General features: G+C 30.2%; 1 protein-coding gene across 1 annotated transcript in view; it reads right to left on the bottom strand.

The window, feature by feature from the left end:
* Window positions 1-355: 355 nt before the first annotated feature.
* The window catches only part of LOC111612369 (zinc finger protein 91-like), a 79,747-nt gene continuing 63,479 nt past the window's right edge, over window positions 356-16,623 (bottom strand). The window contains 8 exon segments of the mRNA XM_023353572.1: window positions 356-857; window positions 949-1,143; window positions 4,621-4,836; window positions 5,507-5,863; window positions 6,085-6,126; window positions 9,478-9,609; window positions 13,621-13,695; window positions 15,688-15,766. Of these exon segments, the coding sequence (XP_023209340.1) occupies window positions 540-857; window positions 949-1,143; window positions 4,621-4,836; window positions 5,507-5,863; window positions 6,085-6,126; window positions 9,478-9,609; window positions 13,621-13,695; window positions 15,688-15,766 (1,414 nt within the window). The 3' untranslated portion in view covers window positions 356-539.

Genomic DNA, 16,623 nt, shown 5'->3' on the forward strand with positions numbered 1-16,623 from the left:
CCATTCTTAGACAATATTCTTATCGGTTTTAAAATAATATAGTGACTTATCTCAAAATTTATGAATAAACAGATACATTATGCCGGCTGTCTGTTTCAAATATATTTGCGGCTGCTATTTGTATACACTATCTAAAAATGTGTGTTATGTAAAAGTATTTTCCACCATGACAGACATTCGTTGTGGCTTTGAGATTCTGTCTTGCGTATTGTCATCTCTAATAATTAAATGTGGAGTATAGCACCCTCATAAGTGGCTAATGAGTTGCATGACTTCTCGCTTAAATATAAATTTGCGTAATAGTGAACTTTATTAACAAATTTAGTTTATTTCAAATAGTATGAAGTTTCTGTCAAATAATTTTCGTTATAAATTAAATTAGATGTATATTTTCCACGACGATTTCACATATATCGTGAACTGTAACTAAGCATCTTCACTAAATATTTAATTTTTCCATTGTTATTAAATTCTGAAACATTAATAATCTGATATATTATTAATTTAATATATCTTGAAAATTAGTTGTCCAGAATTAATTAATCAGACGGATGGGCGTTTCTTTCGTGTTCTTTTAGTGAAACTTCGTCTAAAAATTGTTCACTACAGAACGGACATTCCAAGTAAGTTTCGTCAACGTTTATTTCTGGGAAGAACTCCAGTTGCGATGATGATTCCAATTGAATAATTTCTAAATTGATGTCAACGTTTTCAAGAAATTCTTCACTTTCTTTTGAAGTAAAAAAACTCCTTTCTGATAAAATTTCTTCAAATTCAATTGACTGTGGTCTTTGAAAACTTGTTGATGGTTGTTCAAGAGATTGTTTCTGCTCTCGTTGAACATCTCGTGTACTTTTCTGAAAATAAAATAACATAAATATCATAACTGTACACCATTTTCTAATATGTGGATTGCATAAAATTACGTAATATCAGATAATTATATACTGAATTAGGTAATGTTTGTTGGATAATTCCTAAATTGACATCAATGTTTTTAAGGAATTTTTCGCAGTCTTTTAAAGTAAAAACGTTCTCTTCTGATGAAATATCTTCAAATTCAATTGACTGTAGTGTTTGAAAACTTGTTGATGGTTTTTCAAAGGATTCAGTCTGCTCTCGTTGAACGACTTGTGTTTTTTTCTGAAAGTAAATAACTTAAATAACACAACTGTACACAATTTACTAAAATGTGAATTGCAAAAAGTATGTAATATATAATTATATACTGTATTATATATTTGTAATGCTATAAGAGTTAACAATGTTTTTTAAGCTAATTGAGAGGCAGGGGCGTGCCGTGACGTTTGATGATAGGGAAGCTGTGTTTCTGTAAGAAGCCGACATCCAGGGGTCAGTCAATTGCGCATCAGTGATGGTCTAGGGTCCATTCGTATCGTTTATTCGATAAGCCAGTAAAAACCGTAGACTTCTCTAAATGCATTTTTAATATCACAATTACATTCCGAATCACTAGCCACGATATAAGTGCTACAATTAAAAATAAAATAATAAAAACTTACGTGGTGAAATAAAATGTGTGGTGGATGTACTGATACATACAAAATATTCTTCAATTATATGAATACTTTTTAAAAAATTATAATTAAATATAGCTTTGCAAAGAAACGTACATAAAAATATAAAATATTCTTTACTTTTTAATTCTTAAAAGAATGCACTTAGTCAAATAGCTCCCTACGAGTGGCTAATGAATGGAATCGAAGACGGTTGCAGAGCGTGCATCCACGCGGACTGCCAGATCCCCAGGGTGCCGATACCGGTCAGTGTCAAATACCTCTTTTGTCGCATCATTAATATATCTCAAAGGACGCGACAGGGCTGTTGTAGATTTTAAACGTTTCTTACCACAGCTGTAAAAATCTAAATACTCGTGTGTTGAACTTAATAGTTATTTGTTTTCTAACTAATTCGTTTTAGGACCAGGTGTTGTCCACGCAAATTTCCAAAATTTACAGCTTTTCGGTCACTTTCGTCGAACTAAAAAAATTTCTGTCTTTATTACATCTAATACAGTATTTCGAAGAAATCAGTCTCCACTGTACTCTGCTATAGATTGGTTCGGTTAAGCTTTTGTTTAAGTAATATTCCGGCTCTTTCATCAAGGTTTTGTTTATGTCCCCAATTTCCTAATCGCTTAGTTATTTAACTACTTCTTAAGTAGAAATAAGTCGAAACAGGTTACTTTGTACTCGAATATTTGTAATCTCGGGAAAAAAGTGGAAGTACAAATTTTTATGACAAACGGATACATAAATCGTAAATTTAAGGAAAATAAATTCTAGAGCTTTTTCTGTACCTGGTGCATCTCTCTCATTCATTAAATTTAGTTGTAAATGACGCTGTCGAAGTAACGGTTAATTTTTTAACATTATACAAGAATTGTACACGTTTTTTTCTACATCCCCTTAAAGATGGGATGTACGAAATCGTAATATCACTGGTTTAACATCGAAATCCGTGAGTAATATAAAATCGGAGAGCGGAATAAATCTATCAAATATTTTAATGGATTTTTTTAACTCCTGTCAACTATACAGAACTATCGTAAAAACATACCAGTAAATTCTTATCGGTTGGGTTAAGTTATAAATCTACTCGTTATTCACGTAATCGAAATATCTAGTGGGCAGGCGGCTAACAGCCCAGAACCGGTCCTTGATAGAATTGGAATCTTTATATGTGTGCAGCTTTCACCCAAGGTCGTAGGCTTCCACCGGCTAAACCGGGTGAGGTTGGTGCTCTGTAAAGCGCATGCGCCAATCTGGCTTTTTGGAATCTGACAATACATAGATTCCACTCCGTCACTAATATTCGAATATACAATAGCAATCTTATCTTTTATTTCACGTGTAGTACAGAATATTGTAATAAGATACATAATGCGGTTATAATAAAATATTGTGCGATTATTTTCATATAATTAAAATTAATATGTATTTATTTTTTATAAAATACAAGGGAATCGGCGCTTCCACCGCTTCTAATGACGGCACGCCACTGGTGAAGAAACAGATAACGAGGCTTTGGTTAAATTGTGTTATATCGAGGAAAGCTGATGCTGTGTACGATCTGTAATCAGCCATGTAGGTATAGTGAATGGTGTTTTCATATGTTTTGTAACTGCGTAAATGATATGTACGGCTAGTTCTTAAGAATGTTGAGCGTTAACTCAAACTTATGTCATTTGTTTAAACTTAATAAGAGTTTAAATATATAATTTTATATTTGTATTTTTTGCATCGTATTTTATTTTTTATTTTGGCACTTTTTACAATAAAACATGAAAATGAAGTTATATTATTTTTAAACTTTGTACATTAAAAACGTAATAATAAATTTAGTTTATTTATTTACATTCAAAGTTCATAAATGGAACATTTAGAAACATAATTTAAACTGACGTACTATGTAAATACAATTTATTTATCATTACAATCAAAGTCTCTTATATGCAAAATTATAAGAATTTACTACATAAATTTAGTTCAAGAGCAATTTTCGTGTACTTATGAAATTAATATTGTGCTCTGAAAATAAAATGTTCTGAAACACTTTTAAGAACACTTCGTGTGTCCTTAATTATGTACAGAAAAACTGTGGTTATGTTTTCTTAATAAGAACACTTTTAGTTCTTATTTAGACTTTGAACACACTTTATAAACGTAATTCAATAAAAATATATGTCTCGAAAGTGATGATATTGTAATCAAGAAGTAGAAAAACTGTTCCGAGACACTTCTAAGAACACTTAAAATCTTATGAAATCATTACAGAAATCTTTTCTAATAGTGTTGTAAAAGCGTTTTGAGGATTTACAGCGTATAGAGCAGAAAATAACTTTTACTGTTTGCATAAGAGTTATTTTCTGCTATGAATCTAAAGCTGAGCGAATTGCGAAAGCGAATGTGAAAAGCGAAAAGCGATTTCGAATTTTAAGTAGCCAATTATTTGCTAGCAAGTGAAAACGTCATCTCGAAAAACAAAATGGCCGCTTCCGATATTCCGTCGTTAACCACATTTGTTTATTTATTGAGAAAGAAAAATAAGTCAAAAATAAAACGATGTTGGGTGAGAGAAATATTAAAATCCGTAATATTAAAATCTTTCTCACACATGTAATCTATTGTGTGAGAAAGTTTCTGTAGCCATCTTGAAAACAACAAGAACCACGTGAAAACTAGCGGGAATACGATTGGTGCGAAATTTTTTCGCTAGCGAAAAAGCTCGACAGTTCCGAACTTTGAAGCGATTCGCGAAATGATAAAATTCGCCGGAAACGACGTCATGTCTGACGTGTTATTCGCTCTGTTTTTCGCTTTCGCAAGCGAATCGCGCTCAGTGTGAACTAAGCTTAAAGCTCGTATGTAAAATTAATTTTTTCGGGCATATTTAATATAATTACACAAACATATCTACATAAGTAAATAACGTAAACTAATTAATTTGTGTATTTCTTAGCCTATGAATTCGGAAAAACGATTTTGTTGCATATCGGACTTTCTGCTTTAAAAGATTATTTCACCTTCAATTAGTCCGCGAATCGAGGTGTTAATATATTTGTTGAATTCTCAATCATTAAGATACTTGTACACTTACCTGGGAACAAGTTGGAGGTTCTTCTGCCGAATGAAACTGTTTATTGTGTCTGTTTAATTGATATTTATATCTGAATTTCTCATTGCATATATTACACGAAAACGGCAGCTCTTTGGTGTGAATTCTCATGTGAGTTTTTAATACACCGGAAGATGAGAATAGTTTTTTGCAAATGTCACAATAACGGCTCGTTATCTTCGGGTCATTCATCGGAATCTAATTATGAATTGATTTATATGGTCAGAATATATTAACGTATTAAATATAATTCTGTAAGTACGAATGTTGTATTTATGATCTAATGTTTAATTTAATAATGACATGGGTTGCAATAAATACCAGTTTTTGGTGTTCTTATTTTCTAAAATAGAAAAAAAAATACACACAGAAAATACTACTTTTGTTTATCAACTACAAAAATAGTAATTGCAATAAACGATTCTTGTGATAATTTAAACTCATCGAAAGTAGTATTTTATATTTTCCATAACATTAATTGTTAATTACACCAATGTATTTATTATGACAACTAATTCCGACATAAAGAATTTTAACTTATCGATTATCACGTTGTGATTCGGGACGATAGTTTTACTCGAAAAATGCAAGCAAATTCAATCAATTCACAATTTTTGAATAAAATTGAAAACCGATATAAAAAGAGGAAGATTTTCCTGAATTTTAAGCAATATCAACATTGATTAAAATTGCTTATCACTTTTATTATTTTACGCTTGGTTTCTGTAAGTTAGTACAGACTTATTGATTACTATTTGTGAAATTCTTATAAAAAATGTATCATTTGTTAATAAATTTCACATAAATTTCATCGTTTTAACTATCGAAATATAAGAATAATAATATAGAAATTTTTAGTAATATTTACATTACATAAAATGTCATTCGAATGACACGCAAACGTGTGTTGTTCCAAATCGTGTTTACTTTTAAAGCTCTCTTTACAGCCCTTGTGATTGCACTTGAACCGTTTTTCATCCGAATGTACTATCAAATGTTGTTTTAAATATCTCTTACTTGAAAAGCTTTTCTCGCACAAATGACAGTTAAATGGCTTTTCATTCGAATGCACACTCATGTGCTGAATAAAATTACTTTTATCCGTAAAGGTTTTTCCGCACAAATTGCATTTAAACGGCCTTTCGCCAGTATGAGTTCGCAAGTGCCTTTTCAAATTCGGTTTACGAAATTCCTTGCCGCAGGTCGGGCATTGATGTTTTTTATCCTTTTAAAATAATTAGTGAAAAACTTAAATATTCACGATAATATTCACGATAATATAAATTATTGTTATACATTATAATATTATGTTAAAGTTTTCATAATATGCACTCGAACTTCGATATAAAATTAAAATTCAAAGTTAGTGTTAATTCTTGAATTTTAATAAAACAGTTCGGGAACTTAAAAATGCATCATACGGATGGAATGAAAGATTTCACTTACCATTATGATTTTGCTTATATTAATTTGATTATTAATAAATTCAGTATTTTAATTGAAAGTCGAAATTTTAAAGACAAAAAATAACAATGCTCCGAAACAATGTAATAATTCCATTGTTATATTTTGATTATATTGAGCATGCTTAATTGTGCGTGTCTCTGAACTCAAGAAGAACTGAAAAGTGAACGACATACAAACTTCTCTATAACGGAAATGATTTGGGTGTTTTTCTGTTTGTATAATGTTGGTGTATGTGGTGTGTAACGATTTTTCTTATTATATTCTAAACTTAATAACTCTTATTATTTCCTTTTGTCGATAATTTCTGAATTTTGCAGTGAGTTTTGCTGTTAGAGAGACTAATGCTCTTAAATTTTGGTGGTTGAAAGGAAAAGGGAATGTCATATTTTGGGTCTCGTGTGGAATCAGATTTAATGAATAATTTACTATTTAATATCATTTGCAATTGTAATTTTAACCAAAGAGAAGTATCATGATATTAATTTAAGAAAGAATTGAATAAAAGCATAGAAAAATTATATAAGAGCAATTTAATACATGTAAAAATTTTTAAAAATTTATACTTTAAGATAGTAACAATAGAACACCAATATCCCTTCGCCAGAATCTCATTTAATATTTTTGCATATCGAGGTAATTGAGTAGAATGAACTTAAAGGTTGACTCCATCTGTAATGACTTGTGTTTTTGAGATATTGGAGGAGGACACGATATGAAAACAATTTCTTAGTTACTTTTAGTTACTGAATATTTCTAATATTTATTCTTACGCTTAATATTTATTAAACGACACCAGCATTTTCTATTTAATTTCTTTTAATTCATTTTAATTAAAATAAAACAGGAATTTTCGAATATAAAATTTTATTCAATGTGGAATACAGTGCAGTAGACTTTATGCTTTTATTAATAACAAATTAATATCAAGAAGTTTCCTTTAGCATCCATCTTGTTGTAAAGAAATGAGCAGAAGCTAAAGAAAATAATTTCGAAGAAATTAATTTCAAATCAAAAGACACCGATGGAACTCTTAAATATGTATATAGAAAACAAAAAACTGAAATGAAACTAACGGGCAATCTGTTTAAACGGCTGTTTAAACCCTGTGAGGTGTTTCTTTGAAAAACTGTGGATATTTATTTGACATGTTAATCTCTTCCATCTTCAACTTTTCGAACATACAAAGAATTAAACGCTTTTTGTATTTAACACTTAGTCCAAGTGAATAGACACATATACATACAGGCTTATCACACCAGTGAATGAGATTTATTCACAAATTCTTTAATGATTATTAACAACTTAACATTAAAACTGTTCAATAAACTATGGCTCTTTAAACATGTACAGTGCATAATAAAGAACGCAAAACTCATTTCTGACACAACGAATAGTCTGTCTTCAGTCAGTGCTCCTACATTAACATACATTATAAAATACATTAAAATTTCATGTTTAAAATGGCTGTTTAATGTATTTTATGATTTATTTTATATTATTTATCAACATACATTCAGTCAGTACTTATACATCAATATACATTATTTTATAATGTATATTGATCACTGACTGAAGAGAGACAATTCAATGTGTCAGAAATGCGTTTTGTGTTCTTTATTATGTAAATGTTTAAAGAGCCATAGTTTATTGTACAGTTTTATTAACACCTTAATACTTTAAGGTGTTAATAATCATTAAAGAATTTATGAATACATTTCATTCACTGGTATGATAAGCCCGTATGTATATGTGTTCATTTACTTCGACTAAGTGTTATATCGCTTTTTGCCCTGAATGCTATTTATTATTTTATTGCCTTTTGTTGTCTGCTTTTCGTTTCTCTTTTTTCCCTTAAGTGTCGCCTGTTATTCTTCCAACGTATTGTATTCGTTTAAGTTTGCTCTGATGAAATAACGAATCAACGCCAGGCTTTATAAACCTTTACAAAATAAAAAAAAAATTTACAAGTTGCGCACTTTTTTGAGACAAACGGGGGCTATACGGGGTTTCCTATTAACTACTTAATCGGCACGTTGTTAAAAAAAAACTTCGATGTCGTAGGATGGCAATAAGAAGCCAAAAGCGAGAGGGATGATAAACAATTTGACAGGTTTCCACAAATCAACAAAGCGTTTATTGAATATCTAAGACTAAACATAGATGCAGATTATACAGATTAAATAAGGTTAAATGCGGTGAAAATGCAAATTATTTATAAAAATGACCAGCAACTACTTTAACTTTTATGTCGCGTGGCTAATTTTCTTACCACAGAGAGAGAGAGAGAGTTCTTAGATTTCTAGCCAAAATACCTCTCAGTCTTAATGGGGAACCGTATGTGACGATTGATCTTATATGGAATCGTAAGATTTTCCCTCCGTTGTCTTCTCAGATAAAAACGGGAGACGGAATACAAAAATGCACACTAACTAAAAAATAACTTTCTGTGTCGATGGCCCTGAGTTTCCGGTGACTCCAGCTTTTATAGTATTATGGAGGGAAATGGGTGACAAGTTCGTCCTTTGTTGACGATGACTCGCATTCTTTTACGACTAAGTCAACTTTCCCACTTGATTGTTAGCGTTAGAAGCGGCACCGATCCAATTCTCTGCGCTTTTCTATCGACGGATGTTTACATTAAACTTTCGAAAAACTATTTTAGCGGTTTCCACATTTATAAAAATTTGGATCCGTAACCCGTTGAGCTCACACTTTGCATTACGGGAATTAGTTTTTATATATACTGGTAAGTCGCTCTACTTTATATAAATCGCTCTTATTTTCATGATTGCTTTTCTTTTCATTATTTTGTTAGATGTGATGCAGAAAGCTTCGTTTTTCTACGTCTTTCATCATTAAACGTTTTAACAGTTAATCTGACTGTAAAATTACACACAATTTTTAATTGAATATTTTTATGTATTTTGTCGTTATTACTAAAATTTGTCGGAAAAATAAAAAAGGCAGAGGTGAAAAGAAAAAGGAAGAAGGCATGGAAGACGGAGGACCACCCGACTGCAAGAGATCTGGTAGTTAGATCTTAATAATAAACTTGCGTTGTTACCGGCACGTACAGAAAATCTTCGTAGTTAATGATATAAAGGAAATTAATGTAGTTTCATTCATAATTTTTAATTATAATATAAATAATCTTAGAAATCGTAGAAAGTCGAAAAGTGCTCATCACAGCATTTTAATATTTGCAATTTATGAAATACTTGCAATATTTCAATAAAGGAAAACGAAATATTTTAAATATTTGATATAAATTTTTCTAATTAGTTGATTTATGTAATTTCGTAGAGTATAATTACGACAAAATCTAATATTTATTTTTTTCAGTTTGTGTTTTATCAATTATTGTTTAGTGACAGGTTTATTTGAATGAGAAGGATGCTCGTCAGCCTCCAACATCTCCAATCTCCTTCTGTTCGATCCTCCTTCTCTTAATAATAGCAGTGTGTTGGCGGCTTCTACTTCTTCATCCGCTTTTTCTTGCGATGCCTGTAAGAAAAAATATTTTCTTAAAATTTTTTTAATTTAACGAGTGTTTTGCATTACGAGTAAGATTTTGAAACGAATGCTCGTTAAGCGAGGATTCACTGTATTAAAATACAGTGAATCCTCGCTTAACGAGCATTCGTTTCAAAATCTTACTCGTAATGCAAAACACTCGTTAAATTAAGCAAAACAACTTTGGAAATTTAGACATTTCTAAAATTTAATTTTGAATTGCATTAAATTTAATACGCACGTTAAATTGTAAGGTAACATTTATAATTTAAAAATTACTACCGAGGGTCGCAGCAAATATACGCGACGTCGATCAAATGTCTTGCTAGCTTTTATATATAAACGTTCTCTTTCGCTTCGATACAACCTACCAAACAATCAATAAATATTCATTTACACATTAATCACGATCATTGGTTGAATCTGCCTTTATCCATCATTAAAAAAAAATATACAGTACAAGGTGATTTAAAAGTTTTTACAAATTAATAACTCACAAACTATTACTATCACTAAATAACCGTTTATTTAAAATATAATCTTATATAATCGCTTTCGTTATCCGGTTACAATCACGTTCGCTATCAGTTTATAAGAACGAGAAAAAGCGTACAATAATGCGTGGGAAGGATAAATACCTTGTATTACAGTACACTGTTCATCGAATAACAGCAATAAAGTCGCAAAACCTTTTTCATTCCGGAACACCTTCTCTTCGAAGTTATGTAGGTAAATTGTTGATATCTTAGATTTCAGTAGGTGAGGAGGAGGTGTTAATTGACGAACAAGAACAGTGTCTCGAACACAACTTCGGCGATAGGAAAATGTGCGGCACACACACACACAATCAAATAATAACTTCCTCGATCTTACTTATCGTGCCGGCCTTTTTATATAAAGAGCTCCTTTCGGGCCTTTTTCCGATTTCGTCAGAGTAGAACAATAAAGTGACGGGTGACACAGAGATTTACTCATCTCAATAAGGAGCCCAAACCGTGAGAATCGAGTTTTGAACTGATTTTGGGAAAAAATTTTATTGGCTGGCTTTCCGTTAAAACTAGCCGTTTTTCTTTTCTTTTAAATAAACTTCTTTATAGAATTGTATTTAAAGTTTAATTAAAATTTATAAAAGATTAAGGTTTATAACACGAAATTTTTGATCCTCCCAACTTTATGAATTTTAGTTAATTTTAGTTTTTTCCAAAATAAAATTTAAAATTTCGATAATATATTATAAAGTATTCTAATGCATTTATATTATTTTCATGTAATCATCTTAACGAATTTATTAGTAAATATTATTTCATCTATGAAAAAATATAGGCTAATTATGCGGCTGATTTTCATAACTCTCCGAAATTAAATAATTATTTCTCTTTTGAAATTTTAACCCTGCTAAACTTACTCCTTCTGTAATTCCACTTTCAATAAACGAATNTACAATTCAGGAGGAGTAATACGATTACGTAAATGGGAAAATCCTGTATATTCAAAATAATTATTAATTTCAGTTTTATTCAAAACCAGAAATGACAACATTTTATATGCATTCACTATATAAAATACAGTGAATCCTCGCTTAACGAGCATTGGTTTCAGAATATTACTCGTAATGCGAAACACTCGTTAAATTAAGCAAAACAACTTTGAAAATTTAGACATTTCTAAAATTTAATTTTGAATTGCATTAAATTTAATACGCGCATTAAATTGTAAGGTAACATTTATAATTTGAAAATTACTACCGATGGTCGCGGCAAATATACGCGATGTCGATCAAATGTCTTGCTAGCTTTTACATATCGCAAATCCTTTTTCATTCCGGAACAGTTTTCTTCGAAGTTATGTAGGTAAATTGTTGATATCTTAGAGTTCAGTAGGTGAGAAGGAGGTGTTGGTTGACGAACAGGAACACTGTCTCGGAGACAACTTAGGCGAGAGGTAAACGTGCGGCACACACACACACACAATCAATTAATAACTTCCTCGATCTTACTCATCGTGCCGGCCTTTTTATATGAAGGGCTCCTTTCGGCCCTTTTTCCGATTTCGTTAGAGGTGACGATCTCTGTGGAACAATAAAGTGACGGGTGACACAATCGTGAGACAGAGATTTACTCATCTCAATGAGGAACCCAACTCGTGAGAATCGTGTTTTAAACTGATTTTAAGGAAAATTTTATTAATTGGCTTTCCGTTAAAACTAGCCCTTTTTCCTTTTTTTTTAATAAACTTGTTCGTCTTTATAGAATTGTATTTAAAGTTTAATTAAAATTTATAAAAGATTAAGGTTTATAACACGAAATTTCTGATCCTCCCAACTCTATGAATTTTAGTTAATTTTAGTTTTTTCCAAAATAAAATTTAAAATTTCGATAATATATTATAAAGTATTCTAATACGTTTATATTATTTTCATGTAATCATCTTAACGAATTTATTGGTAAATATTATTTGCATCTATGAAAAAATACAATTATGGGGCTGATTTTCATAACACTCTGGAATTAAATAATTATTTCTCTTTTGAAATTTTAACCCTGCTAAACTTACTCCTTTTGTAATTCCACTTTCAATAAACGAATAAATATTATTATTAGACGACTAGAAAATCCCCCTGTCAAGCATTTGTTATACGAGAAAGCAGATATTTCAAGAAAATGCTAATGATAATATTTCTACAAATTAAGCAGTTTATACTATCTGCTTTAACATAAAAAGTAGCAAAACATTATATCACCTGGTGTGGACAAAATAATATAGTTTTACAGAGAATTAATTCACTTACACACATATAAACAGATATAAGCCTATATATTGAAAAACATTAAGATATTTTTTTATACACTATATTATAATTAAATACTGTACTGTCTTTTAAAAGTTTTCCTTACCGTCTTCGTTTAGTAATAGACTCTTTAATATTGTTTGAATGATTGACGATGATATTCCTTTTCTGCAGCCCTTGACGAAGCCATTTCTTAATTCCACGTTGATAAAACAAAGATAAAATTGCATGCATAGTACGTTAGTCAGATGAGCGATAATTCTTTCTAAATACTCGTTAGATCGTTAGTTCCGTTTGAATAAAATTAGAACGATTTGTAAAAAAAAAAATTATAGAAATAACACGATGACGTTATCTTTTTTAAAGTTTAAATTTTAAATGTAATAAAGAGAGTATAAAATACGCCATTTGCCAAAATGTTTAAAATTGCAGCATAAGGTAAATTTTTTGGTCTAGCACGAANTTATAGAAATAACACGATGACGTTATCTTTTTTAAAGTTTAAATTTTAAATGTAATAAAGAGAGTATAAAATACGCCATTTGCCAAAATGTTTAAAATTGCAGCATAAGGTAAATTTTTTGGACCAGCATGAACGTCTCGTGACCACTGATGTCACTGCAACATGTCTTTCCGTCAGAAAATAAAACGAATATAACCGAAATTTCAACTGGATTAAATAAAAGTCACACACAAGCATACAGAACACGTCTTTTATGTTAGTAATTGGCAATTCTATCAAGAATTGAATTTTTCACGTGTTTATTTCACAATTTTACATTAAATCTGAAGTGGTAATGAAATATACCAGATCAAAATTACAATATTTTAATATCAATTGTATACAATTTTGGAATATGTGGCTAATAATGATGTATGTGCACATTAATATCATTTAAATAACGTTACATAATTTGTCATTAAATTTTTTCATTTAAATTTTTATTATTGTAATCGTCTTCCTTAACATTTTCAGATTTAATTGAAAAAATGCTGTTTACTGATTGTAAATTTAATTGGAATGTTCCCATATTTTAAACATTTATATTAAGCACGAATAATAAAATTTATTTCGATAATATGCCAAATAAAAAAAATGTAATTAAAATTTTTCTGATGAATTTTTTTATCTTGTTGTTATTTTTTCATTTATTTAAGACTTATTGTTCGGAAAAAGGCTTATCCTTATGAAAAAACTGCTTGTCAGCCTCTACCATCTCTGATTTTTTTCTCTTCGATCCTCCTTCTCTGGCTGCTTGTGCTTCTTCGCTTTCTCTTTTTTCTGATTCCTGTAAAAACAAAAATATGATTGTGACAAAATTAGAATTTTTGTATTAATTTTAATGTTTTATTTTGTTAAAATTCTTATACTTAAATACAAATATTTTTAAAAAATTTCATAAGTGAAATTTTCCCACATCAGAAATATTATCACAGCATTATTGGGTATAGAAATTGTTCATAAATTTTAATAAATTAATCTCTCTAACCGGCGATTGAGTTTTCCATTGAATTTTGTAACATTGATTATGTCACTTTTGAAACAATTTTTTTACATAATTTCCAAAATATGTTAACAAAATTCATCAATATCATAAAATTGTCGTCTTTTTCTGTTGTAATAAAATGTCTTGTAGATGAAAAACAAATTATAATAGAATGAAGCAATACTTTTATTCTATTAATATTAGAAAGATTTAGTGAATAGAAGAAAATTACGAATAATTTGTTTTAGCTTACTCTCAGGATTATGTGTGGAAAAATACCGAAATATTTCATGAAAAAAGTACACAACTTTAATAATTTTTACTGTTTATTCAACTGTAATAAACATAGTGACATTTTTAAGTAAATAATTATTTTTATTTTTCTCCTTTTTGCAATTGATTAAATTACATTTTTCTGCAGAAGCACCTTTGGTAGTACATACTTCGCGAAATCAATTTATTTTTTTTTTTTTTTGTTAACACACGAAGAATCTAGGAAATGTACAAAATATCGCTCTGTTTGTTCTGTTCATTCAGATACATAAATAGTTTTCTGATATACAGCAGTAAAAATATCCTTCATTTGTTTCCAAGTGATACTACTCGAAAATTTCAGTAGCTGATATCACTGCCAATATATTTTACGGATCCCTTTTTGCCCTGTTCATATCTGTTGTTCTTATCTTATTGCATTCTGTACTTTCTTTATTACAGACTTCAGCTCCGATAATTTTGCAATTTCGTGGCTTAAACTTCTAATTTTGCATTCGCATTTGCTCGCTTCTTCTCAACATTTTTCTGTTCTTGTTGTAGAAACATTTATCACTTCCACACTACACTGTTTTTACATTGAGGAATTAGAGATAGTCACAGCAAGATTTGTAAATGAGAACTGTTAATTGTCAATACTGTTTCTAAAATATATTCCTTGGATTTTTACAATATGTAATGATGTTGAAGTAATAATTCAATTTTTAGTTGAAGCTAATCTTCGGTGCAACCATCTGCTACAGCTTTTTTAAGAAGGGATATTGTTTTCAGTCTAACATTTAAGGGTAAACCAAGCATGATTTCATCAGTTCTATTTAACGCTTCGATAATATAATCTGTTCTTTATGAACTGCACAATTTGTTATATGTTCGTTCAGTGCTGAGTTTTGTAACTTTCTAAAGGAATGTTACTCGACGAAACTTCACTATTTATTAAATTTGTTGTTTTCGAAGGGCTATTGTGCATAATGTTCGGTAAATTTGATTAATTAATTAAGTACAATTTATCATATTTACCGACATGAACTGACACAAATGGTAAATTATATTTACCGCTAATTATGTAATTTACAGTCGTTTAATTAAATTTCTTTCGTTTTCAATATTGTACGAGAGACTAACTATGGCTTGTTGTTAGGCCATTTACAATGATTCTTTTGCTGTGAAGCTCTGAATAAAGTTCATATAAATTATTTGCGATTATGCCATTATCTCAGCTAAATAAAACACTTGATTCGAAATTAATCAACGAGTCATTAATTACAGCAATCGATTTATATAAATTCCATACATTCAAACAGTTAATTGTAAACTGTTAAATTTAAATCATAAATTAATATGTACAATTATATTAATTAAAACACGAATTGTTAAAAATGCAATATGAGGTATTGGCTTGTAAACAAAAACGGAATAAAGGAAGCGCCGGCATCGCTAATTTGATTCAAGGGTGGTCCAGTCGTAAACAACATGCCAGGTGGTAGTAAACAAGTTGATGACCACTCTCATCCAATTCAAGCTTACCTGGGTGAATGCTCTTTGCAATGAAGAACTGTAATTGGTTGGAATTCCTGCCCAAAATGCCCTTAAATTAGAGTGCGAGCTGAAGAAAGGGAAAGTAAGGGCTTTGAACTGGTAACACCGAAGTCTCAGACACTTGGAATGTCCGCTGAGGTTAGAAAGAGAGAGCGAGTATACTTCTCTGCGGGATATCTCTGGGACGGGTAAGTGCTGAGACCGAACGATATATCTATATCTGCTGATTTTCGACCAATCATCGGCCAGTAACTCTTTCATGAGAACGGATGAGGGGTAAACATTTCCCATCTGAGCGGGATTTTAACCAGATAAGGGAAAGTCAGAGGATGTTCTAACTTCTGTGAAAGGAAGTAACATCTGTTATCTGCCTTTTCCCACGTTATATCATTATTTTTCTCACCAAAAATGAAGTAATATTTGGTGACAATATTTAACATAATTAATAAATTATTAATTTAGACTCAGGGCCTTACAGCTCTCACAACTCTTAAATTATTAAATAAATTGTATAAAACTCAATTACTAATCAGCTCGAGGACAAAACAAATACAGTTGAGCGTCGATTTTCCGAATCAATTGGGGACTGGGGTTGTCCGGATAACTGATATTTCGGATAACTGATTTACGTACGAAAAAATAGTTTAACGTATCCGATGTCGAAATTTTTTTCCGTTGCGTGTCGCTTCGCGTTGAATTTTCGTCGATGTTAAGCCTAATAAAGACTATTGTATCGTTAAAAATTATTTTTTTATTTTGTACTAACAAAATAAATATATTGAAAAATATAACAATAATAAAAAATTATACTTCAGATGTTAATTTAGTATCAAAAACATAATAGTAGCCCAAGACATAGCCAAAGATTGAAGCGCCACAGCACTGGCGAAAATTTAAATTTGCCGACTGGAATTCTTTCGGATG

The sequence above is a fragment of the Centruroides sculpturatus genome, unplaced genomic scaffold (assembly GCF_000671375.1).
Source record: "Centruroides sculpturatus isolate CEXI.00-Female unplaced genomic scaffold, Cexi_2.0 scaffold1675, whole genome shotgun sequence".
Taxonomy (NCBI): domain Eukaryota; kingdom Metazoa; phylum Arthropoda; class Arachnida; order Scorpiones; family Buthidae; genus Centruroides; species Centruroides sculpturatus.